The 25,782-nt window shown below is 45.1% G+C and overlaps 1 protein-coding gene across 2 annotated transcripts; it reads right to left on the bottom strand.

Moving 5' to 3' along the window:
• Positions 1-2,809: 2,809 nt before the first annotated feature.
• LOC137095194 (large ribosomal subunit protein uL5-like) lies at positions 2,810-24,834 on the bottom strand. Of its 2 annotated transcripts, none has more exons than XM_067461573.1 (6): positions 24,741-24,834; positions 17,024-17,177; positions 16,542-16,648; positions 16,319-16,450; positions 13,004-13,114; positions 2,810-3,012 (listed from the first exon to the last, which is right to left on the bottom strand). In XM_067461573.1, exons 1-6 carry the CDS (start codon positions 24,744-24,746, stop codon positions 2,992-2,994), a joined length of 531 nt encoding a protein of 176 aa, XP_067317674.1. In that variant the 5' UTR covers positions 24,747-24,834; the 3' UTR covers positions 2,810-2,991. The 2 variants fall into 2 exon arrangements, with proteins under 2 accessions (XP_067317674.1, XP_067317673.1); XM_067461572.1 differs by lacking the exon at positions 2,810-3,012 and adding an exon at positions 12,136-12,218.
• Between the last annotated feature and the right edge of the window lie 948 nt (positions 24,835-25,782).

Raw genomic sequence — 25,782 nt, 5'->3', positions numbered from 1 at the left:
AAAAATAAATCCAGATTTATGTAACCCCCCAAAACAGTATTATCTGAAATAATGATATAATTGTGTGCAAAAATTATTAAAATATAATAAGTTGCGCAAAAATATTAAAATATAATAATAATAATAATAATAATGTTTTTCCCCAAATTATTTGTTGACCATTTGGTCCATTTTGGACCTTTAAATCTTAAATTTTCAGATGAACTGACCACTCTGAAAAAAATTATTAAAATATAAGTTGTGCAAAAATATTAAATAATAATAATAATAATAATAAGTCTTTTTTCCCCAAATTATTTGCTAACCATTGTCCCACTTTGGACTTTTAAATCTTAATGACCAAATGAACTGACTACTCTGAAAAAAATATTAAAATAATCATCCCCTAATTAAAGAGCTGATTATTCAGAATCTGAATAATCCAAAGAGTTGACCATTAAGACCCAATCATCTGACTTCATCAAATAACCTCTCATTGTTGTCCAATTCCTCTTTAAGGTCCGAATAATCTGAATAGATGAACATAAAACCCAATCATCTGATCCGTTGAACTCATGATTGACCTCTTGACCTTAACTGAAATGACCTCTTGAACTTAATGTCTATCAGAGCCCAAATAATCCATAGAGATGACCTGAAGACCCCATAATACAACCCCTTGACCAGTTGACCATACGACCCAATTGTCTGACTCTGTGATTGACCTCATAGGGTCGTCGAATGACTTTTCACTGTCCACTCCTTCCTTCCAGTCCAAATAATCTGAAGAGATGACCTCTTGACCTCATGACTGACCTCTTCACATTACGAGGGGTGACCTCTTGACCTTAACTGAATTGACCTACTGATTGCAATGTCCTTCAGAATCTGAATAATCCGTAGAGATATTCCTAAGATTCAATCATCTGATCCCTTGACTGACCCTTTAACTTTACTGGTGGTCACCAAATGACCTCTTGACCTTACATGAACTCAATCTCCACCAGGGTCTGAATAATCCAAAGAGATAACCTGATCCTCTGACTCTCCTTATGGTCCAAATACCCCGACCCCTGGTTGACCCCTTAACAAGGCCCCCAGTTGAGTGACTGCCAGCAGGTTCAGCACTTGGGGGAAGAGGCACCGTCCAGCGGGGGACTGGAAGAAGCAGCTGTTTTGCCCATTGAGATGCATGGACTGTACAGCGGTGGTCAAGCTGTCAGCCCCATGCCTAGGGGAGAGGTTGAGCAACACTTGGAGGCCCCTCTCAGGGATTGCGAGGTTGCGATTTGAAACTAGGCATCGGAAGACGCTTCCCTTGGACAATCGCCACTCTGCCTTCTCCGCGTTTGAACTGCCACCTTCTAGAACCTTCTTGACCTTCTGAAAGGGGGAGTTGGGGCTGGGGGCAAAGGTCACGGCCTCGCTGGTGACAATGGAGAAGCCACCGTAGTCGTCTTCCTCGTCCTCTTCATCCTCCTCGTCGCCTTTGGTCCTTCTGGCCGATGAAGCGATGGAGTTGAGGCTGTAAAGGGACAGGGCGTCCGACGAAGGGCCAAGTGGCCATCTAGGCAGAGGGATGGAGCTGAGGCAAAAGGTACCTCCGCCCAGTCTGAACACAGAAATATATATATATATATACTAAAAATATTAGGAGCCCCCGGTGGCGCAGTGGGTTAAAACTCTGAGCTGCTGAACTTGTTGATCGAAAGGTCGCAGGTTCGATTCCGGGGAGCGGCGTGAGCTTCCGCTGTCAGCCCTAGTTTCTGCCAACCTAGCAGTTCGAAAACATGCAAATGTGAGTAGATCAATTGGTACCGCTCCGGCGGGAAGGTAACGGCGCTCCATGCAGTCATGCCGGCCACATGACCTTGGAGGTGTCTAAGGACAACGCTGGCTCTTCGGCTTAGAAATGGGGATGAGCACCACACCCCAGAGTCAGACATGACTGGACTTAATGTCAGGGGACTACCTTTACCTTTACCTTTACTAAAATATTAGAATTTAATCAGAAAAAAAATATTACAATTTAATGTTAGAGATAAATGACCTGATGTCCTACATAGAATATAGGAATTTAATAAGGAAAAATAACAGAATTTAATGAGGTTTTAAATATTAAAAATGAGATAGATGAGCCAATGCCCTTTAAGGAAAACATAGAATTTAATCAGGAAAAATATTACAATTTAATGTGTTAAAATATTAGAATTTAATTTTAATAATATTAGAAAGGAGAGATAGATGACCCGATGTCCTTTGAGGAAAATGTAGAATTTAATCAAGAAAAATATTAGAATTTAATGAGGAAAAATATCAGAAAGAAGAGATAAATGAGCCGATGCCCTGTGAGGAAAATTTAGAATTTAGTCAAGAAAAATAATAAAATTAATGAGGGGGAATATTAGAAAGAAGAGATAGATGAGCTGATGCCCTTTAAGGAAAACAGAATTAAAAAATATTAGAATTTAATACGGGAAAACATTAGAGAGAAGAGACAGATGACTCAATAGCCTTTAAGGAAAACGTTGAATTTAATCAGGAAAAATATCAAAATTTAATTTTTAAAATATTAGAAAGAAGAGATAAATGAACCAATGAATGGCCTTTGAGGAAAATGTAGAATTTAATCAGGAAAAATTATTATAATTTAATGTAGAAAAACAATATAACTTAATTTTAATAATATTAGAAAGAAGAGATGGGTGACCCAATGGCCTTTGAGGAAAACATAGAAATTAATCGGGGAAAATATTACAATTTAATGTAGAAAAATATTATAATTTCATTTAAAAAATATTAGAAAGAAGAGATAGATGAGCCAACGACCTTTGAGGAAAACATAGAATTTAATCGGGAAAAATATTACAATTTCATGTGGAAAAATATTAGAATTGAATTGAGATAAATATTTATCCTCTTTACCAAAGAGGGTCATGAGGGCCTGGAGGGCGAAGGTCAAGGGGCGTTGCCCAGCCTGCTTCCCCATCTTCAAGATGACCTCTTCCTGACCTACTTTGCACAAGTCGAAGCCTGGAAAAATAATGTTTAAAAAATCATAATCATAATATATAAATAATATAATAATATATATCATTTAATAATATTGTAATAATATATAATAATATGTAAAATGAATTTTTATTATATACTGGTCATTCCCAGCCACGCATTGCTGTGGCCCACTCTGGTGGTCATGGGGGTTCTGTGTGGGAGGTTTGGCCCAATTCTGTCGTTTGTGGGATTCAGAATGCTCTTTGCTTGTAGGTGAACTATAAATTCCAGTAACTACAAATCCCAAATGTCAAGGTGTATTTCCCCCAAGCTCCATCTGTGTTCATATTTGGGCATATGGAATATTTGTGCCAAGTTTGGTCCAGTTTCATCATTGTTTGAGTCCACAGTGCTCTCTTGATATAGGTGAACAACAACTCCGAAACTCAAGGTCAATGCCCACCAAACCCTTCTAGTGTTCTTTGTTGGTCATGAGAGTCCTGTATGACACATTTGGTTCAATTTATTATTTATCTACAATTTTTATATTCCGCCCTTCTCACCCCACAGGGGACTCAGGGCAGATTACAGTATACAAATATAAGCAAAACATTCAATGCCAGTTTGACAGACAACAAATACAGACAATACACAGAGGCTATTTAACTTTTTCAGGCCGCCAGGGGAGCTGCTGCTTTCATCATCGATCAGTGACACCGATGAAGTTTTTCCGCATTCCACATCCCGGAGTTTTCTTTATGGCCTCATAAATTAGTTAATTTAGCCTCCCACACAAGGTGGTACCTTATTTTCCTACTTGACAGATGCAACTGTCTTTCGGGTTGCAAAGGTCAACAACAGTGGGATAGACACCCACTCCAGCCCGGGCTGACTTCGAACTCATGACCTTTTGGTCAGAGTGATCTTAATGTAGCTGAAACTCAGCCAGCTGCGCCACAATCCCGGTGCTCAATGCCATAATTGGTGGAGTTCAGAATGCTCTTTGATTGTAAGTTAACTATAAATCCCAGCAACTACAACTTCCAAATGAAAAAAATCATTTTTTTGAGTGAAGGAAATAGATTGGGTTGTTAGATGTCTTGTGTCCAAATTTGGTGTCAATTCGTCCAGTGGTTTCTGAGTACTTTTAATCCCACAAACAAACATTACATTTTTATTTATATAGATAATATAATTCATATAATTTAATATAATCATATATTATAATATAATGTAATATATGATATAAAATTATACTATATTATAATATAATCTAGATCTATATCTACTCTATCTCTATCTCTATCTATCTATTAATACTGTATAATAAAAGTCAAAGTTTGTATGCGGCGGACATGTGGCGATGCGACCGGGTATGTGCCTGCTTTCTGATTGGCTGTTGCTGTGGTGCTATTGGCATATGGTCTCTGATTGGCCAACTTCAACAGGAGCCCCTGGTGAAGAAAAGGGTTCATGACAGAAACGGACACATGAGAGAAGGAAATTTGCATATGGTCTCTGATTGGCCAGCCACATTACAAGTTTTTGAGATGACAAAGAGAGGAAAGGAAAAGGCCAGGGGCTGGGTCAGAAAATTACCAATACAGACCAAACTTGGCACACAGAGCCTGCAAGACCTACTCGACATCCTACTGCAGTTTGGAGGAGAATGAACCATGAATGATGGGACTTGCAGTACCATCACTCTCATTCTGAGACCACCGTTAACCTCATCCAATGACTGATGAAGACCAAACTTAGCACACAGACCTCTCATGACCCACTTTACGTCCTGGTGTGGTTTGGCCAGGGATGGACCATGGATTATGGGACTTGCAGTATATTTGCTCAATTCTTGAGAACACTGCAACCCTCATCCAATTACCGATAAAGACCAAACTTGGCACACTGAGTTTCTATGACGCACTCTACATCCTGGTGCAGTTTGGAGGAGGATGCACCATGGACGATGGGACTTGCAATACCTGCACTTCCTTCCTAAGACCATTACAACTGCCAACAATGATGGATCAGGACCACAATTTACACAGAGCCCGCATGACCCACTCTACATCTTGGCGTGGCTTGGAAGAATTTGACAATGAATGATGGGACTTGCAGTCACTTCACTCACTTCTTGAGACCACTGAGACCCTCGCCAATGACTGATCAAGACCAAACATGGCACACAGAGTCCCCATGACCCACTCTACATCCTGGTGCACTTTCGAGGAGGACAGACCATGGATGATGGGACTTCAAGTACCTCCACTCCCTTCCCAAGACTGCTGCAACCCTCATATAATGTCCAATCAAGACCAAACTTGGCACATAGAGCCCCCATGACCCACTCTACATCCCGATGCTATTTGGAAGAGGAAGGACGATGGATGATGGGACTTCCAGTACCTTCAATCTCATCCTGAAACCACAGCGACACTTATCCAAAAACCAAGAAAGACCAAACTTGGCACAGAGAGTCCCCTTGGTCAACTCAACATTCTGGTGAGGTTTGGGGGAGAACAGACTATGGAGGATGGGACTTGCAGTACCTAAACTCACTTTCTGAGACCACTGTGACCCTCATCCAATGATTGATCAAGAACAAAACTTGGCGCACAAAGCCCCCACGACCCACTCTCCATTCTGGTGCAATTTGGAGGATGGACCACGGATGATGGGACTTTCAGTACCTTCACTAACTTCCTGAGACCACTGCGAGTCATATAAATAACTGATAAAGACCAGCCTTGATACACAATGCCTTTCTTAAATAACCCGGGCAGCTAGACTATATCTATATCTATATATCTATCAATATATACATAGATAAGATAGATGTATATAATAAAAGTCAAAGTTTGTATGCGGCGGACAGAGATGTGGCAGTGTGGCGGTGTATGCGCCAACATTCTGATTGGCCAGCTTCCAAGATTCTGATTGGATGCTGCTGTGGTGCTATTTTATAATGGTCTCTGATTGGCCTATCTGATTGGCCAATATTGCATATGGTCTCTGATTGGCCAGCTTTACAGGAGCCCTTGGTGGAGAAAAGGGTTCATGACAGAAACGGAGACATGAGAGAATGAAATTTGCATATGGTCTCTGATTGGCCAGCCTCAATTCCAAGATTCCAAGATGACAAAGAGAGGAAAGTAAAAGGCCAGGGGCTGGGTCAGAAAAATTCATTGCCCGACTTACCGGGCAAGGCCTGTTGTGGTGGGGGTGCCCTTCCCTCTGGCCATGTTGTTAGCAGGGGCTTCTCTTTCCCAGAAGCCCCTGCATGGCGGGAAGTTTCCCGCCACTGGGTCAGCTGGCCAACCAGCGGCCAGCCCCACCCAGCACCTGACATTTGCCAGGGGCTGGTTGCACCTTGTGCCCAGCAGCCTTAAATAGGTACCAGGCCTGCTTCGAGTTGTGCGGAGAAGAGAAGGCGAATTTGGCGGCGGCGGCAGCAGCAGCAGCAACAGCAGCAGTAACATTGTGTCTTTGCACCACTCCATCAGAATGGCCCCACGGACAACGGCATGCAAGGAGGCAGCTTCACCAGAGCAAGTTTTAGAGATACCAGCTCAGCCGGCAAAAGGGAGAGGAGATGCGGAGCAGGGGAGATCCCGGCAGCCAGCGACAAAACCAGGTCCAACCAGTGCCCCCAGCGGGTGCTTTACCGAGTAGGGCGACAACATTCTGGAGGGGATCTCCCAAGAATACTGAAAAACTAGTAGACAGGATGGGTAAGTTGGAGTCCAAGGTTTTCTCCGAGAATGGACCAGGAACCTCCTCACCCAAAGAGAAGGAGTACCCTGGCAAGAAACACAGGCGGCCCAGGGAAACACCTGAACCCATGTCCAGCGAGACTGAGCACAGCGAATCCGCATCCAGTGAGGAAGAAGCGGAGGTTCAGCGTGATCACTGTACCAGCAGCACTCGTAGGAAGAAGCATCGGTCTTCCAGGCGCTACCACAACTACACATCAGATAGTGACTCCTCAGAGAGTGAGTATGCTCTTGATCCAGTAGACAGGGATAATTACTGGAGGACAGCAGCCCTAGTGCCTGGGCTACCTCAGTGAGCCATCAGGAGCAGAGCTGACTCAGGCAGCACCAACACCTCCAGCGGGATGAGAGGAGGTAAGTCTCCCTCTCAGTTACTTCCACCCCCCCTTTTTAGACAATGAGGACCCCCTGGGACGCACCCTTCCCCCGCCTCAGGAGTAAGATCCTTAGAGGCTATTATGTGGACATTTTCTCCCCCCTAAAACCTCGAGGAGGGCCGGGAACCCCCCACAAAGAGAAGGCACAAGAAAAGGGATAGTGCTAGGCCCATGGAGCATTCCTTTGTCAATTGGATGTCCGACTACACAGTTTACTGGGGGGGGGGGGGTAGCAGCTTTCCCTGAGCGTGGTTGGCACCTAGTCAATCATCAGGCTCATGTCATGAGGGCCAGGCAGCTAGCGGGGGAGGCAGCAACCATAGCATACGATACCACATTTTGCAAAAGGGCATCCCAAAGTGCTCGAGCCAGGTGGGACCTCATCAACCGTGACATCTGGCTCACAGAGGTTGGGCCCAGCATCAGGGGCAAGCCTGAGACAGGGAGGTATGAGCGAGGTTGGGATAACAGAGACGCCAGGTGGGCGATCTGTTGGGAGTTCAACATGGGCAAGTGTCAAAGGGCCCGTTGCCACTTCGACCACGCATGTGAGTACTGCGTGGGGAGTCACATGAAGGTGTCGTGCAGCAAGCAAGGCGTTTCACAGCCCTTTCGGGCAGGCTGGCCTGGCCCCCAGCCCAGTATCAGAAAGGAAGTGGGACAAACCAGCGGAGCCATTGGTGGGCAAAGTAAGTGAGTCTTCCTATGACTTTCTTGCACTTGCTCCTTCCCCCGTAAAACTCCCTCCCATGGTCCCTTGGCTCAAAGCATACCCCCTCAGGTCAGCAGCCACCTTCCTTTGGGGTTTCTCGGCTGGATTCCGTATCCCAGCAGTCGGCCCCCGCAAGGCTTTCACATCAGGCAATTTAAAATCAACAGCCCTGTTCCCTTGCAAAAGAGCTGGCAGCTGGGAGGATTGACAGAATCACCATCCAAGGCAGCGGAAACATCCCCAAGAGCCATCAGGAGTCCTTCTGGATCCATAAGCCTCCTGGGGCGGACCATCTTAATAGGTCCACCACCCCTGCGGAGATTAGAAGTTGCAGCAAATCTAAACTTGATCAGGTGGTGGTCTGTCCAAAGGAGAGATTGACAGCTCCTCCGCACCACCACCTTCTTGCCAGCCCTGACAGAAGACCAAGTCAAGTGTGTGTCCAGCACAGTGGGTAGGGCCAGATATTAGCTGGGACAGCCCCATAGTTGCCATGGTGGTCATGAAGTCCTGAGCCGTTCCTGAAAGAGTGGTCTCTGCATGGACATTGAAGTCCCCCAGCACTACAAGCCGCCGGGACTCCAATGCCAGGCCCGAGACCAACTCTGCAAACTCAGATAGGGCGGTCGTGGTGCAGCGGGGTGGTCGGTACACCAACAACAGCCCTATTCTGTCCCGGTCTCCTAACCTCAAGTGGACACATTCAAACAAGGTCGACTGTAAAGCCAGGCCCCTGATCAAGGAGATGGAATCTTTATAGACTATTGCAACTCCACCTCCCCGCCCCCCGGATCTCGGTTGGTGCTGCACGGCATAACCTGGTGGGCAGAGCTGAGTGAGATTAACCCCTCCAGCCTCGTCCAACCAGGTCTCTGTAATGCACGCCAGATCTGCCTTTTCATCAAGTATTAGATCCTGAAAGATTGTTGTTTTGCCATTGACAGACCTGGCGTTCAACAGCACCACCTTCTATCCAGGAGGGCCGTCTACCTTGGAACCCATGTTTACCAAGTCAGGAGAACATTTTGGAATTTTCTTCAGGGTGTTCACGAATTGGCCGAATTAAGCCTGCTATAAGCTTGCCTGAAATATCAGCTGTATGCTTTGCTAGATCTTTTTGTGGGCGTGATAGGAGTAAAGCTTCTTGTTTAAAAGCTTTTTTTTTTTTTTTAGGTTTCGGCGGTGACCAGGGGAGCATTTGCACAGCTAAAGCTTGTGCGCCAGCTGCGCCCGTACCTTGGGAAGTCTGACTTGGCCACGGTAGTCCACGCTCTGGTTACATCCCGTTTAGACTACTGCAACGCTCTCTACGTGGGGTTGCCTTTGAAGACAGCTCAGAAGCTCCAACTAGTCCAACGCTCGGCAGCCATGATTTTAACAGGAGCGGAGCGCAGGGAGCATACAACCCCCCTGTTGCGCCAACTCCACTGGCTACCGATCTGCTACTGGGCTGAACTCAAAGTGCTGGCGTTGGCCTTTAAAGCCCTAAACGGTTCCGGCCCAAGCTACCTATCTGACCGCATCTCTGCCTATGAACCCACCAGGAGTTTGAGATCTTCCGGGGAGACCCTGCTCTCGATCCCGCCTGCTTCTCAAGCTCGGCTGGTGGGGACGATAGGGCCTTCTCGGTGGTGGCTCCTCGGCTGTGGAACGCCCTTCCTACGGACATTAGACTAGCACCATCTCTAATGGTATTCCGCAAAAAGGTGAAGACCTGGATGTTTGTGCAGGCGTTTGAGTAATTTAGTACAATCTGGTAATGGAACATAGGAATGGAACAATGGACGACGAATCTGGACTACGCTTGGATGATGAGAAGATTGGGTACGGTTGTTTTTTGTAATAATTGTGCATTGTAATTGCTTATTGGTAATGTATGGATAATGTGTTAAGTCAATTGTTATATGTTGTATGGAACCAATGCTGTTTCTACTGTTTCTACTGTTTGTGAACCGCTGTGAGTCGCCTTCGGGCTTGAGATACAGCGGTATATAAGCAAAGTAAATAAATAATAATAAATAATAAATAGGGGGTTGTTCAGATGGAGGTAGTAAGTCCAAATAGGGAGAAATTTTGTCCCATAAGAAGGTTTGGTAAACACTCATATAAACTCCATGAGCCATGCGTGCAAAAAGGCATGCTGAGGAATAAAATTTCCTTGCCATGGCATCCAATTTTTTCCCTTCTTTGTCAGAGGGGGAAGACTGGTTCCTTTGTACAGGTTTTGGTTAGGCATCAGTTACTACAGAGTTTGCTTTAGGCATCTTAGATAGCCATGAAGCCGAGGAAAGATTAATATGGTATACGTTTTCTGCGCTTTTGGAGGTTGCTGGAACCATAGCTGGAGCAACTCCTGTATTTTTAAGAATTTTAAGTAAATAAGGCAAAGTGGGCAATACAGTGGATGCAGCTGCTTGTTTTTCTACTGATGTGAAACATGGGTCTCAAACTTTATCTGTAGGCTCAGGTGTAGAGAGATTCAAGGCTCTGGAGAGTCGTATTAAGAGGGCTGAGAATTTTTTGAAGTCTTCTGATTGCTGAGGGGAAGGGTCAGGGTCTGGGTGAGGGTCCTGAGGGATAGGAGTATCATCTGTGGATTCCAAATTAATAGTTTCTGAGTCTGGTTGAGGAAGGAGGGGTGGTTCCAAGGGGAGTGGTTGGGGATTTGGATCAGTATGTTGTTCTGGGGGCTGAGGCAGTGTAGCAGTGGGAGGTGCAAGGGGTGGCTGCGGGTATCTAGGGTCAGGTGGGTGGGGGGTGTTGAATCCTCTGGTATGATCAGGAGGAGGAGGGTAAAAATAAGGGTACATGGGGGGGGGGATAAAGATGGTAAGGATATTCTTGGTAAGGGTAGTAGTGCTCTGGGGAAAGAGAGTGGGTCCTTTTGGTGGGGTGAGGGGAAGGACTTGGAGGGTCATCCTGCTCAGGGGATGGGGAGTGATGGCACTGTCGGGAAGACTGCGCTGGAGGCCTGGGTTGAGCAGGGGAAGGAGTCTCCTGCGGTACTAGGGACTCAGGCATGTCTGGAAAAGGAGGTAGGGAGGATTGGGAGGGGGGAAGGGGAGGAGAGACTGAAGGATCAGCCGTAGAATGGGCTTCCAACATAATATGAGGGTCAAGGAGTTCGAGCGGGGGGAGTTGAGGGGGATCCTCCATTTCAAATAAGGTAGGCAGAGGCTCCTGGAGCTTGAGTGTGGAACCGTGAGGTTGGGGCATCGGTTCCAGTGCAGGGGGGCTGAAGGGCTGACCGCCAGTGAGTTGCCGTTCCTTTTCTGTTTATTGGATTTTTCTTTAGATTTTGAAGACCTTGTGGTCTGTTTGGAGGTTTTTTGTTTCTTTTTTGGTGGCTCTATTGGGGAAGCGCTTGCCAAGGGAGAGTCACGCCTATCCCCAACACATGGGGAGGGAGGCTGAGGAGATTGTTGTAAGGGAGAGGATTGGCTGGGAACGGGAGCTGGATGGGGAGCTAAAGCGCGCTCATATAGGAGGGCTTTTAGTCTGGCTTCCTTGCCTTTTCGAGCTCTGGTAGTGAAGCTCAGGCATATTTCACAGGTTTGTAAATTATGGGACTCTTGCAAACAAAGGAGGCATTTAGTATGCCTATCAGCTTCTGGAAGGTTAACTCCACAGGCTGAGCAGTTTTTTAAAATAAAGGGAAGACATTCTAGCTCGTCTGAAAGAAAAAGAATCATCAGCCGGTCCGTGGTCAGGATTGGAGAAGGTAGGTAATCGATATGGGGAATCCGAAGTCCAACAGGCACAAGAGAGAGAAATTCTTAGATGCTGCTAGTTTGGCACGGAAAAAGGAAAATCTGGCCAAGCCATGCCTCCGGCCTATATACCAGGGGGGCGGGGCCTATATTGTCTCAAAAAAATCATTAAAAATTCATTAAATCTTTAGAATGTTCCGGATTGCTGTGCAGGCACACAGGAAAACCCATAGGTGCGCATTTCACAGAGGACACAAACAATAAAGATTTCACCTGAACATTAGGAAGAACTTCCTAACAGTGAGAGCTGTTCAGCAGTGGAACTCTGCCTCGGAGTGTGGTGGAGGCTCCTTCTTTGGAGGCTTTTAAACATAGGCTGGATGGCCATCTGTCAGGGGTGGTTTGAATGCTATGTTGCTGCTTCTTGGCAGGAAGGGGTTGGACTGGATGACACAAGAGGTCTCTTCCTACTCAAGGAACCTATGATTTATAGGGTTTTTTGTTTAAAAAGAGGAGAAACATAACAATGCAGACAGACGGGCCCAGCCATCTAAGAAGAGAACCAGTACAAAACACACGACAGCAAATTATTGGAACAGTGGAAAAAGTTTATTGGCTCTTTTTGAATAGAGGAAACCATTTATTTACCAGGAAGGATGATGCCATCATACTGCAAGAGAAGAAAGGTACCAGAGGTAAGTAATAAAAGTGTGATCTTCATATCATTTCCCTATCAACAGCAGAAATGGAAAAGTAGTTGGAAGAATAATCTTTTTTGCATAGAACGGGAAGGTGGGAAGCACAGATGTAGTTTTTCTAGCTCGATTTTTTTTTGTGCCTTCCAAAGCAAGAGGGCATAAGTTTGTTGATAGAAGATTGTTAAAGAAGAGATGTTGATAAATGCCACTCTAATGTGCTGTGTGACCTTTTAAGTATTATTTGCATCTCATGAGACTTCACAACAAAAGTTTGTGTGAATTTAGCCCCAAAAGAAGCTAAATTCACACTTTACTTCAACACAAACCTAGGAAATTTGGGCTCTCCGGGTCTTTTGGACTTCAACTCCCACAATTCCTAACAGCCTACCGGCTGTTAGGAATTGTAGGAGTTGAAGTCCAAAACACCTGGAGGGCCCAAGCTTGCCCATTCCTAGTTTAAACAACCAGGAATGGGGGAAATTTATCCCAAAAACCAACCAATACAGTCATACATCAGATAGGTAGCTAGGTAGTCCAAAAACACGTGGAAGGCAACTAGAAACACACTTCTGTTTTATGGACAATTTCAGGAATTCCTTGCTATTTTTACTGGAATTCTAACACACTTAATTAAGATGTTTCTGATTGATCACAGCATCGCTGGAGATGTGAACAGTTCATCTTTAGATATGCTTTACTAAGAAGAACAGCTCAACAAAGCTGAGCAAAAACCTTCCTTTCCGTCAACAGGACTTACCTTCTGCTGAAACCACCGCATAGCTTCCTCTTTGCCGATTCTGTGCTTGGCCCCAATGCTCCCAGTTCGGCGCTTTTTGTCAGCAATGCTGAAACCGGGCCTGCCCAGAACCTACAGAAGTTAACAATAACTCTTATTTACTCCCAAAAGTCAATTTTTACAAACCTTTCCAGCTAAATTCTCATTATGTCAGAGTGGTAATTGAGAAGGCACTAGAAGAGATTAAAAGAGAACTGAGTGCTTGATATGGTAGATGACAAGCAGTAGATGATACTATTAAATTTAGATGCAGTGCAAGTCCAAGACGAAATAATTTGGTTGATATTCTTTACTGAAATTCTCTAGAATTTGTCATCTATGACTGGTCTGTATACACAGATCCTATGGAATCACAGGCCACCTTAACAGCCAGCACCTTCCCTCCACCCCAAATCTTCTTTTAAGAGCCAGCCTCTGGATCAGGTGAAGGAGGTCCATTTAGCTTCTGGCTGAGGCAAAAAGCGGATGCTTCTACCTCCTCCTTCAGGAGGAAGCTGGTGCAACCATCAGAACATCCATTGCAACTCCTTGCCTATCAGATGGATAACACATAAGCAAGAGAAGCCAAAGACACATTCTCCATATTGTGTTGTTGAAGGTTTTTATGTCTGAAATAACTGGGCTGCAGTGAGTTTTCCGGGCTGTGCAGCCATGTTCCAGAAGCATTCTCTCCTGACATTTCGCCCACATCTATAGCACGAATCCTCAGGTTGTGAGGTCTCTTGGAAACTAGGAGGGTGGGGTTTATATATCTGTGGAATGTCTAGTGTGGGAGAAAGAACTCTTGTCTGTTTGAGACAAGTGTGAATGTTGCAAGTGGCTATCCTGATTAGCATTAAATAGCCTTTCAACTTAAAAACCTGGCTGCTCCTTGCCTGGGAGAATCCTTTGCTGGGAGGTGATTCGCTGGCCCTGATTGTTTATCTGGAATCCCCCTACTTTTTGAGTGTTGCTTTTTATTTACTCTCCTGACTTTAGATTTTAATACTGGTAGCCAGATTTTGTTCATTTTCATGGTTTCCCCCTTTCTGCTGAATTGTCCACAAGCTTGTGGATTTCAATGGTTTCTCTGTGTAGTCTGATATGGTGGTGGTTAGAATGGTCCAGCATTTTTGTGTTCTCAAATAATATGTTGTGTCTAGGTTGGTTCATCAGGTGGTCTGCTATGTTTCATCATTGCCTCACCACAAACTAATTCTAGTAGGACAATAAATTCTATAAACAGAAAAATTGAGTAGCCATGGGGAGAACTCTCAGCTCGGTCATAGCAAGTTTCTACATGTAACACTTGGAAAAACCATCCCTGGAAACAGCAACAAAAATACCCACTATATGGTTCAGATATGTGGATAATAGGACTGGACAATGCAAGGTTCTAAATGGTTCTAAAGTACTTACAAAACTATAGTTCTGGTGGTGAAAATTTCAAAACTCTAACAAAACTCTCAAAATTTCATTATAAATGGCAGTTCCTAATTGGTTCTGTCATAAAAAATTGCCAATAATTAAATAATAATTAAATTTTGAAAGTTTTGTTAGAGTTCTGCAATTTTCACCACCAGAGCTTTAGTTTTGTAAGTACTCTAGAACAATTTAGAACCATGGATTTCCCAGGCCTAGTGGATAACACAGTCACCATTTGGAGCTATGGAGAAGAACTGAACAACTTCCTGGGCCACCTCAACATCCACCCAAACATCCAATTCACCATGGAGAAAGAAAGTGAAGGAAAACTGCCTTTTCTAGATATCCTAGTCTTCTGCAAACCCAATCAACAATTGGACCACACTGTTTACAAAAAAACCTACACAACCTGATAAGATTCCTACATAAAAACTCTGACCATCACCCAAGTCAGAAATGAAGCATAATTAAAGTCCTGGCAGACCGTGTAAAAAGAATCTGCAAACCCCACCTCCTCCAAGGTGAATTGAACCACCTAAACTGGGCTCTACACGCCAATTGAGACTCCACTACAGAATCAGAAGAGCTGCATGACCAAAAACTAGACAGGAAAAGAAAGACAAAGATCCACCCAGAGGAAAAGTGTTCTTGGCATACATCAAGGGAACCACTGACCGCATAGGGAAGCTGATGAAAAAACACAACCTACAGACTATTTATAGACCAACGAAGAAAATCCAACAAATGCTATGTTCAGCAAAGGACAAGAGGGATCCTCTCACCTCTGCAGGAGTCCATCTACCATGCAGTTGTGGACCAGTCTACATAGAGACCACCACACAAATGTAGCATTGCTCAGATACAAATCAAGGAACATGAAAGGCACTGCAGATTACTTCAACCAGAAAAGTTAGCCATAGCAGAGCACCAGGTGAACCAACCCGGACACAGTATATTATTTAAGAACACAGAAGTGCTGGACCACTCCAACCACTATTTCAGATTACACAGAGAAGCCATTGAAATCCACAAGAATGTGGACAGTTTCAACACAAAGGAGGAAACCATGAAAATGAACAAATTCTGGCTACCAGTATTTAAAATCAGGACAGTAAATGAAGAACACTTTCAAAACAGGGGAATTCCAGACAGAAAACAATAAGGGCCACTTATTCACATCCCAGCAAAAGATTCCCCCAAGCAGGAAGCAGCCAAGTCTTGAAGCTGCAAGGTTATCAATTGCAACATTCACATTAGCCTCAAACAGACAATAATTCTCCCACCCTGGACATTCCACAGATATATAAACCCCACTTGACTTGTTTCCAACAAACCTCACAAACTCTGAGGACGTCTACCTTAGGTATAGCCAGGAGCGAATGCTTCTGGAACATGTTAACACCCCAGAAAACTCAAAGCAACCCATTCCCCATATTGTATGTAAAAATCTACTGACAATAATTAATACATTTTATTTATTATCTGCCTCTCCTAAAGGATTGGGATTGGGAGGGGGGGTACAACAAAGTCAAGGCATAGCAACATAATAAAACTTATACAATTAAATAAAATACATAAAAATAACAGACTTTATGCCTGATGAATCCCAAGAAGAGATATTAGTTTTTAGTATTAAAAAAGAAGACTGAAAAACCAATTTTACCGAAAATCAAACTAAACAGGCTATGGCAAGGAAACTAACAACAAAGGGGTGGGGGGGGGGGATAGAAATTGGACTGGGAATATGGAGAGGCTGAGGAGTGCAAAAAGGGCTTTAGGGGACCAGGCCGGTACTCTGCCCACGTCTGCTATAACAACGTAAAACCTCGGATTACTGTTACCAATGCAAAAAGGTAAACTGAGAATACAAACCACATAGAAGTCCAAGCCATAGATACCAATACTAGGATCATATTTTATGCCCAAATCAATGTGCTCCTGAATTCCAAAACCAAAGTTGCCGGTGTCGGAGAAGTTATTCTTCCTCAGCTCATATTCACGCACCTGAAACAGAGGCATCGGCTTTACTGCTTGCCCTCCTTTCAAATGATGGCAAGTTCAGTGAGAAACTTGTCCAGAAGGGATGAGAACTCACCTTCAAGCCTTTCTCCAAGATCTCTTCGGCTTTGGCCCCACGTACAGTGCAGTGGACGGCAATCTTTTCGTTTCTCCTGATCCCAAAGGAGCGGACGGTGTATCGAGCTGCAGAATATACCAATTTTTAGTCAGTTTGAGTGAAGTTGTAGGAAGAGGATTACATTGTAGTATACTGAAACGGGAAAAAGTCTTCCTAACAAGTCAGCCCAAGGCAAGAGACAAGCAGCGTGCAAAGAGAAGATCTATGTTTGGATAGAAATCATATGCAGACAAAATAACACACAACTAAAAACATAAATTGTTCTGCTTAAAATCTACTGTTTCTTTGAAGGTCACAAACACTGGAAAGCAATATGAAACACCTGAAACATAACATGGAAGTTGAGGTAGAGTGGACTCTGAGGAACTTTAATGAAACTCTTGCATTTCTACTACTGAAACCCACTAAAAGCTTTTGTGACAGTTTCCTATCAAGTTTACCTTTGGAGAACACTGGGGTCTGCCCCGTGAGCTGCTCCAGGACTTTGGCAGCTCGGGTAAGCCTGTCCCCACTCTCACCAACACAGATATTCAGGCAGAGTTTGCGGATGCGCAGCTCCCGCATGGGGTTTTCCTTCTCAACCTGCTCTTGTTGCTGCAAAAAAAAAAAATGAAACAAGAAAGTACTGTTGCTACAGAGATAGCATAACATTGTACACAGTCTATGTCATTGAGAAACTACGTATTGGGCTAGTCCCTCACTATCACCTGTTTGAAAGTCACATCATTTCAACATCGATCTTCATACCTTAAAGCAGGCCTGCATAACCTGTGGCTCTTCAGGTGTTTTGGACTTCATTTCCCAGAATTCCTGACCACTGGAAAAGCTGGCTATGGCTTTTGGGAGTTGGAGGCCCAAATACCTGGATGGCCACAGATTGTACAGTTCTGCTTTAAAGAGGTCATTCTATACATTCACTCCCTCCCCAGTGATATTATAGCAGCTCCCTCCCTCCTGGCCTTCAGAAGGAAAGTGAAAACTTGGCTCTGGGGTCAAGCCTTTGGAGATTAATCTATAGTGCGATGATAGCATCTAAATATGTGCAATTGATCTTTGGAACGACCCCGGATTAAGATTGAGGATGGCATGATTTTAAGCATGAATTCAATGTTTTATATGTTTTAATGTGCATTTAATTTTAATTCTTAACTTGTGTATTCTAACTGTTTTTTGTCCAAAGTCATTGGATAGTTGCAATGTAAAGCTGCCTTGAGACTCCTTCAGGGTAGAGAAAGACAGGACACAAATAGAATATATTAATATATTGTGTGAGATCTTCATGCTCAGTTCTCATTATCAGAATCCTGATTTACACTACAAATATACTGCCTTACTGTCACTATCTACTTCTCCCCTTGGTGAGTTTGATATGGCTGAGAGAAAGTGACATTCTTTCTGCTGCTCTGGATACAAGGATTCAATTGAGTAATGGGTTCAAACTACAAGAAAGTAGATTCTACCTGAATATTAGGAAGAACTTCCTGACAGTGAGAGCTGTTCAACAGTGCAACTCTTTGCCTCAGAGTGTGGTGGAAGCTCCTTCTTTGAAGGATTTTAAACAAAGGCTCAATGGTCATATGTGCGTTGGTAGTGCTTTTTAACGTGTTAAAAGGGCTCACTCCTTCCTCATGTTGATTTTTGGAAAGATACTCTGGACCATTCCACACAGCTGAATAAAATCCAACATTATCTGCTTTGAACTGGAATATATGGCAGTGTGGACTCAGATAACCCAGTTCAAAACAAATACTGTGGGATTTTTGGCCTTGATGTTTTGTGTTATGTGGCTGTGTAGAGGGGCCCTCTGTTATAATTGTTGTCGTGTTAGCCGGAGCTTTTTGTATTTGGGTAGCAAGAAAAGGTCAACATGCCCCATTGTTGATTGAATATGTTGATTACTGTAAAACCTTTTTTTTTTAAACCAAGCAGTAAAGTATCACTAAACCAACTCAATGAGCTAAACAATTAGTATCTCTGCTTCAGAGATTGTATTGATGTTTTTACTTCACTGATCGCTATTCCAAACAAATTTTTAATATGGCGATCTCGCTGACTATTACAATCTAGTCTCTGACAACAAGAGAGTTGAAACACCTGATAAAAGGAAATAATTGCAGTTTGTTAAAACATAATAAGGCTGGCAGCATATTTCCAGGAGTATAAATACCAGAAGCATATCCTAATACATTTCATTAGATTGCTCCCTAAAACTATGGCACATATTCCAAAATTTGTGCAATACATCAATACGGGGAGAAGAGACTGACTGCCTTTAAAGACAAGGGAATGGAGAACCATTGTCCAGGGTAAAAACATATGCTTCACTTTACAGAAAATTTCAGGTCTACATCTTAATCTTTCCAGCACCAAAGGCCCTCCCATGTAGCCCTATATACCAGAATAGCAAGACAGAAATTTACAGTATCTGCTTTGAACTGGGTTATCTGAGTCCACACTCAAATAATGTGGGATTTTCTGCCTTGATATTCTGGAATATAGGGCTATGTGGAAGGGCCCTCAGTAAGAGGGGATAGGGAAACATCATGAGGCTGTTATGAGCCTCTGAAAGTTAAAATGGGCAACAGGATAGACTTTTAGAGCTTTTAGAGTTTAAAGCAGTGGTTCTCAACCTGGGGGTCGCGACCCCCCGGGGGGTCGTTTGGCCATTTTCTGGGGGTCGCCAAGCCGCATTGGCTAGCCACGCCCCTCCAAAATGGCGGCCGACCCACAAGCCAATGGCACTCCTGATAGGGATAGCGGCAGCCCTTTCCCAGCCCAGCAATAATCGCATGCCTTCCCGGAGCGGCGGAGGCAGCGGCGTCCTACCTCTGAACACCTCCACTGTCGAGCTGCTGCTGCAGGCCTAGAGGAGCAGCTGCAACCCAGTAGCAGCAGCAGCTCGACGGAGGCTGATGGAAGTCCTCCCCTGCCCGCGAATGGCTCCTGGAAAACTGGGAGAGGAGGCCTTTCCTCTGCTCTCTCTCTCTCGGCAGAGCAACCCAGCTAGGGAGAGAGGAAGATAAAGGGTATGCATGCAGGGAAAGGGCGAAGGAAAGAAAGGTGCCCACGGAGTGAGGGAGAAAAAAGGAAAAGCACGCACAAGATGAGAGAGAAGGAGAGAAAGGCACGCAGAGGGTGAGGGAGAAGGAAAAAAGGCACACGGGGGCAAGGGTGTGTGTGGAAAGGCACACATGGGGCGAGGGAGAAGGGGAAAAGGGTCCACGCAGGGTGAGGGAGAAGAAAGGTGAACGAGGGTCGAGGGAGGAGAAAAGGGCACGCACATGGCAAGGGAGAGGGAGAAAAACGTGCACACGGGGCGAGGAAGAAGAAAATAAACGTGTCTGGGGCAAGGGAGAAGGAGGGAAAGGTGTGCAGGCAGAAAGAGCAGAGGAAAGAAAGGGGCAAGGAAAGAGGAGGAAAAGACAGCTGGGTTGCTATGCAGAGAGTGGATGCCCTTCTTTCAGCCGCACACCTTCCTGGCATCATCCTCCGTGGAGCAGGTGCTGGGCTGCAGCCGCTTCTGTAGGCGGGCCCAGGAGCGGAGGAGAGCCATCCCCAGGCCAGCGGAGAAGCTGCGAACGGAGAAGCTCTATGCTGCAAACGGCCCCTGAGTTGCAGCAGCGTTTGCAGGCGCCTCCCAGGGGATAGCTGTGGCAGGAAGGAAAACGCAGGCTCCCAATCTCCAAGGTGTGTTTTCCCCAGAGCCCCCAGTATTCTCTTTGTGTTCATGGGTGTTCTCTGTGCCAAGTTTAGTCCAATTCCATGGCTGTTGGGGTTTCAGAATGCCCTTTGATTGCAGAGTTCCCTTCCACACAGCTGAATGAAATCCCACATTGTCTGCTTTGAACTGGATTATCTGAGTCCACACAGCCAGATAATCCACTTCTGTGTGTATTTTATGCAGCTGTATGGAAGGGGCCCCAGATAACCCAGTCCCCTTCCACACATCTGAATGAAATCCCACATTGTCTGCTTTGAACTGGATTATCTGAGTCCACACAGCCAGATAATCCACTTCTGTGTGTATTTTATGCAGCTGTATGGAAGGGGACCCAGATAACCCAGTCCCCTTCCACACATCTGAATGAAATCCCACATTGTCTGCTTTGAACTGGATTATCTGAGTCCACACAGCCAGATAATCCACTTCTGTGTGTATTTTATGCAGCTGTATGGAAGGGGCCCCAGATAACCCAGTCCCCTTCCACACATCTGAATGAAATCCCACATTGTCTGCTTTGAACTGGATTATCTGAGTCCACACAGCCAGATAATCCACTTCAGTGTGTATTTTATGCAGCTGTATGGAAGGGGCCTCAGATAACCCAGTCCCTTTCCACACATCTGAATGAAATCCCACATTGTCTGCTTTGAACTGGATTATCTGAGTCCACACAGCCAGATAATCCACTTCTGTGTGTATTTTATGCAGCTGTATGGAAGGGGACCCAAATAACCCAGTCCCCTTCCACACATCTGAATGAAATCCCACATTGTCTGCTTTGAACTGGATTATCTGAGTCCACACAGCCAGATAATCCACTTCTGTGTGTATTTTATGCAGCTGTATGGAAGGGGCCTCAGATAACCCAGTCCCTTTCCACACATCTGAATGAAATCCCACATTGTCTGCTTTGAACTGGATTATCTGAGTCCACACAGCCAGATAATCCACTTCTGTGTGTATTTTATGCAGCTGTATGGAAGGGGACCCAAATAACCCAGTCCCCTTCCACACATCTGAATGAAATCCCACATTGTCTGCTTTGAACTGGATTATCTGAGTCCACACAGCCAGATAATCCACTTCTGTGTGTATTTTATGCAGCTGTATGGAAGGGGACCCAGATAACCCAGTCCCTTTCCACACATCTGAATGAAATCCCACATTGTCTGCTTTGAACTGGATTATCTGAGTCCACACAGCCAGATAATCCACTTCTGTGTGTATTTATGCAGCTGTATGGTAGGGGCCCCAGATAACCCAGTCCCCTTCCACACATCTGAATGAAATCCCACATTGTCTGCTTTGAACTGGATTATCTGAGTCCACACAGCCAGATAATCCACTTCTGTGTGTATTTTATGCAGCTGTATGGAAGGGGCCCCAGATAACCCAGTCCCCTTCCACACATCTGAATGAAATCCCACATTGTCTGCTTTGAACTGGATTATCTGAGTCCACACAGCCAGATAATCCACTTCTGTGTGTATTTTATGCAGCTGTATGGAAGGGGCCCCAGATAACCCAGTCCCTTTCCACACAGATGAATGAAATCCCACATTGTCTGCTTTGAACTGGATTATCTGAGTCCACACAGCCAGATAATCCACTTCTGTGTGTATTTTATGCAGCTGTATGGAAGGGGCCCCAGATAACCCAGTCCCCTTCCACACATCTGAATGAAATCCCACATTGTCTGCTTTGAACTGGATTATCTGAGTCCACACAGCCAGATAATCCACTTCTGTGTGTATTTTATGCAGCTGTATGGAAGGGGCCCCAGATAACCCAGTCCCCTTCCACACATCTGAATGAAATCCCACATTGTCTGCTTTGAACTGGATTATCTGAGTCCACACAGCCAGATAATCCACTTCTGTGTGTATTTTATGCAGCTGTATGGAAGGGGACCCAGATAACCCAGTCCCCTTCCACACATCTGAATGAAATCCCACATTGTCTGCTTTGAACTGGATTATCTGAGTCCACACAGCCAGATAATCCACTTCTGTGTGTATTTTATGCAGCTGTATGGAAGGGGCCCCAGATAACCCAGTCCCCTTCCACACATCTGAATGAAATCCCACATTGTCTGCTTTGAACTGGATTATCTGAGTCCACACAGCCAGATAATCCACTTCTGTGTGTATTTTATGCAGCTGTATGGAAGGGGCCCCAGATAACCCAGTCCCTTTCCACACATCTGAATGAAATCCCACATTGTCTGCTTTGAACTGGATTATCTGAGTCCACACAGCCAGATAATCCACTTCAGTGTGTATTTTATGCAGCTGTATGGAAGGGGCCCCAGATAACCCAGTCCCCTTCCACACATCTGAATGAAATCCCACATTGTCTGCTTTGAACTGGATTATCTGAGTCCACACAGCCAGATAATCCACTTCAGTGTGTATTTTATGCAGCTGTATGGAAGGGGACCCAGATAACCCAGTCCCCTTCCACACAGCTCAAGTTTGGTCCAATTTAATTGTGGTTGGATTTCAGAATGCTCTTTGATGGCTGGGGAACTAAACACCCCAAGAAGTCCCAAATGCCAAGGTCTATTTTCCCCAAACTCCACCAGTTTTCAGATTTGGGCATACTGAGTATTTGTGCCAAGTTCTGTCCAGATCCATAGTAATTTGGGTTCACTGTGCTCTCTGGATGTAGGTGGACTATCTCTCCCATAATTCACTATCAATTGCCCCCAACCCCCTCCAGTATTTTCTATTGGCCATTAGGGTTCTGTGTGCCAAGTTTGGTCCAGGTCTGTATTTGGGGGGGGGGGGGGTGTCTCTGTGGTCTCTGGAAGTCAGAGCTGCATTGGTTGAAGGTACTTCACATCCTATCATCCGTTGCCCACACTCCCCCAAACATATTGTTTTTGTGATTAATCACTATGCTTTAATTATGTTCAATTTGTAACAATGGAAATACATCCTTCATATCAGACATCTACATTACATTTCATAACAGTAGCAAAATTTCTGTTATGAAGTAGCAACGAAAATGTGGTTGGGGGTCACCACAACATGACGAACTTTATTTAGGGGTCACGGCATTAGAAAGGTTGAGAACCACTGGTTTAAAGACTTTTAGAGACTTTTGTATAACATTTTAGAACCCAGAGCAAATTATTCTTATAGTTTTAAGCTGTCCTCTTAAAACTATATGCCTTGCTATGGAGGGTGCCAACCTCTCAGTCTCCATTTTCACATTATCCCTGCCTCATTTCATATTCCTGCGTTTATCTGTTATGCTGCATTTCCAAAAGCTTGTTCGAAGAGCCAGCTTTTTTCTCTTTTCCGAAAAAGCAGGAGGGGGCAGATCTAAAATCCCTAGGAATGGAGTACTACAGCCAAGGGACCACCACTAAGAAATCCCTGTTTCTCACCCCCGCCAAATGCGCCTGCGAGAAAGGCGGGATCGAGAGCAGGGCATCCCCCAACAATCTTAAGTTCCTAGATGGTTCATAAGGAGATACGTTCGGACAGGTAAATTGGAATGGAATCAGCATTGAATGGCCTTGCAGCTTCAAAGCCTGGCTTCTTCCTGCACGGGGGCCCTTTGTTGGGAGGTGTTAGCTGGCCCTGATTGAGTCTTGTATAGGATTCTAGAATAATCAAGGTGGCCATTGGCGATATTCACACTTGCCTCAAGAAGGCATGAATTCTTCCTCCTACCCTAGACATTCCATAGATACTAAAACCCCACTCACCTATTTTCCAACAGAGCCCTCAACCTCTGAGGATTGCTTGCCATAGATGTGGGCAAAACGTCTGGAGAGAATGCTTCTGGAACATGGCCATACATCCCAGAAAACTCACAGCAACCCATTTAATAATGTTGTTTCTATCTATGTTCACCTGATTATTAGAAAGCAAAGGGGTCACTCTCTCCAGGTGCATCTACACAGCGGAATTGACACACTTTGATTCCCCCCCCCCCCCCTATTTGCTATGACTGAAAGCTTTGGCATCATAGAATTTGTAGTTTCGCACGGTCTTGAGCCGTCTCTGCCAGAGGGCTTGGGCCTCATTAAGTTGCAACTCCCAGGATCCCTTAGCATTGAACCAGGGAAGTTAAAGTAGTGTCAAACTGAATACATTCTAGAGTGTAGATGTCCTCTGGGACTCCCCAAAGATACAGAACATGAGGAAGGAAATGCAAGCGTGGATCCCAATGGAAAGATTGAAGCTCAACTACTTAGCCTGGACAGCAATGGCCGAAGAGCCTCGCAAGGCCTGGGCGCTTTCCCGGTTCCATCCTTGGCCAATGTGGCTCTCCCCCAATTCTAAGATTCGCCTGCCCTTCTCCCGGGGCTTTTCTGTCCCTCCGGATGAAACCCTTCCCGGAAAAGACCCTGTGGCGACAGGATGGCGGCAGATTCTCGGCCTCCCCTCGGCGGAGCCCTTCCAAAGCCAGCTACTCACCGCCATCTTGGAGCCGTGGAAAAGGTCGTGAGAGGTCCGGAACGGGATCTTATGTGGCGAGTCGCGCCTGGCGGCCAATAGGAATATGGGAAACAAGGAGGACCAATAGAGAATACCACTGCCCCCTGGAGGCAGGATGGGCGCATTGCAAGGTGCCTTATCACTAGCCATGCTGAGATTTTCCCAAGCTCTGTCTCCCTTGCCTAGGTGCATGTTTGGGCATTTATATACCTATTTATTGATCTATTTCTGTTTTATTGACTATTCTAAAGACTTTGACTGTGTGGATCACAATACATTGTGGCAAGTTCTTGGTGGTCTGGGGATACTTGTGCACCAGCTGCGCCCGTACCTTGGGAAGTCTGACTTGGCCACGGTGGTCCATGCTCTGGTTACATCCCGCATAGATTACTGCAACGCGCTCTACGTGGGGTTGCCCTTGAAGACTGCCCGGAAACTTCAGATGGTCCAGCGCTCGGCACCCAGGTTGCTAACGGGAACGGCACTCAGGGAGCATACCACTCCTCTGCTGAGCCAGCTCCACTGGCTGCCAATCTGCTACCGGGCACAATTCAAGGTGCTGGCGTTAGCCTATAAAGCCCTAAACGGTTCCGGCCCCACTTACCTCTCCAAACGCATCTCCACCTATGAACCGACTAGGACATTAAGATCGTCTGGGGAGGCCCTACTTTCGGTCCCGCCTGCGTCACAGGCGCGTCTGGCGGGGACGAGGGACAGGCCTTCTCGGTGGTGGCCCCTCGGCTATGGAATGCCTTACCTGTAGACATCAGACAGGCCCCTTCGTTGTTGGCGTTTTGGAGGAAGGTTAAGACTTGGCTTTATGAACAAGCATTTGGCTAAACAGTGCAACTGAACACAGAAAGATGGTAAAATTGAACATAGGAATGGCAGAAGGATTATGAGAACGGATCTGATTTCATTGAGGCGTTATGACATGATTTGATAATTGTTGTTGATTTTCTTTGTTGTATATGATGTTTTTTAATCGCCTATGACATTGTTGTGATAACCTGTATTGTGT

This window comes from Anolis sagrei, chromosome Y (genome assembly GCF_037176765.1).
Source record: "Anolis sagrei isolate rAnoSag1 chromosome Y, rAnoSag1.mat, whole genome shotgun sequence".
Taxonomy (NCBI): Eukaryota; Metazoa; Chordata; class Lepidosauria; order Squamata; family Dactyloidae; genus Anolis; species Anolis sagrei.
This window is presented reverse-complemented; position numbering and strand designations above follow the sequence as displayed.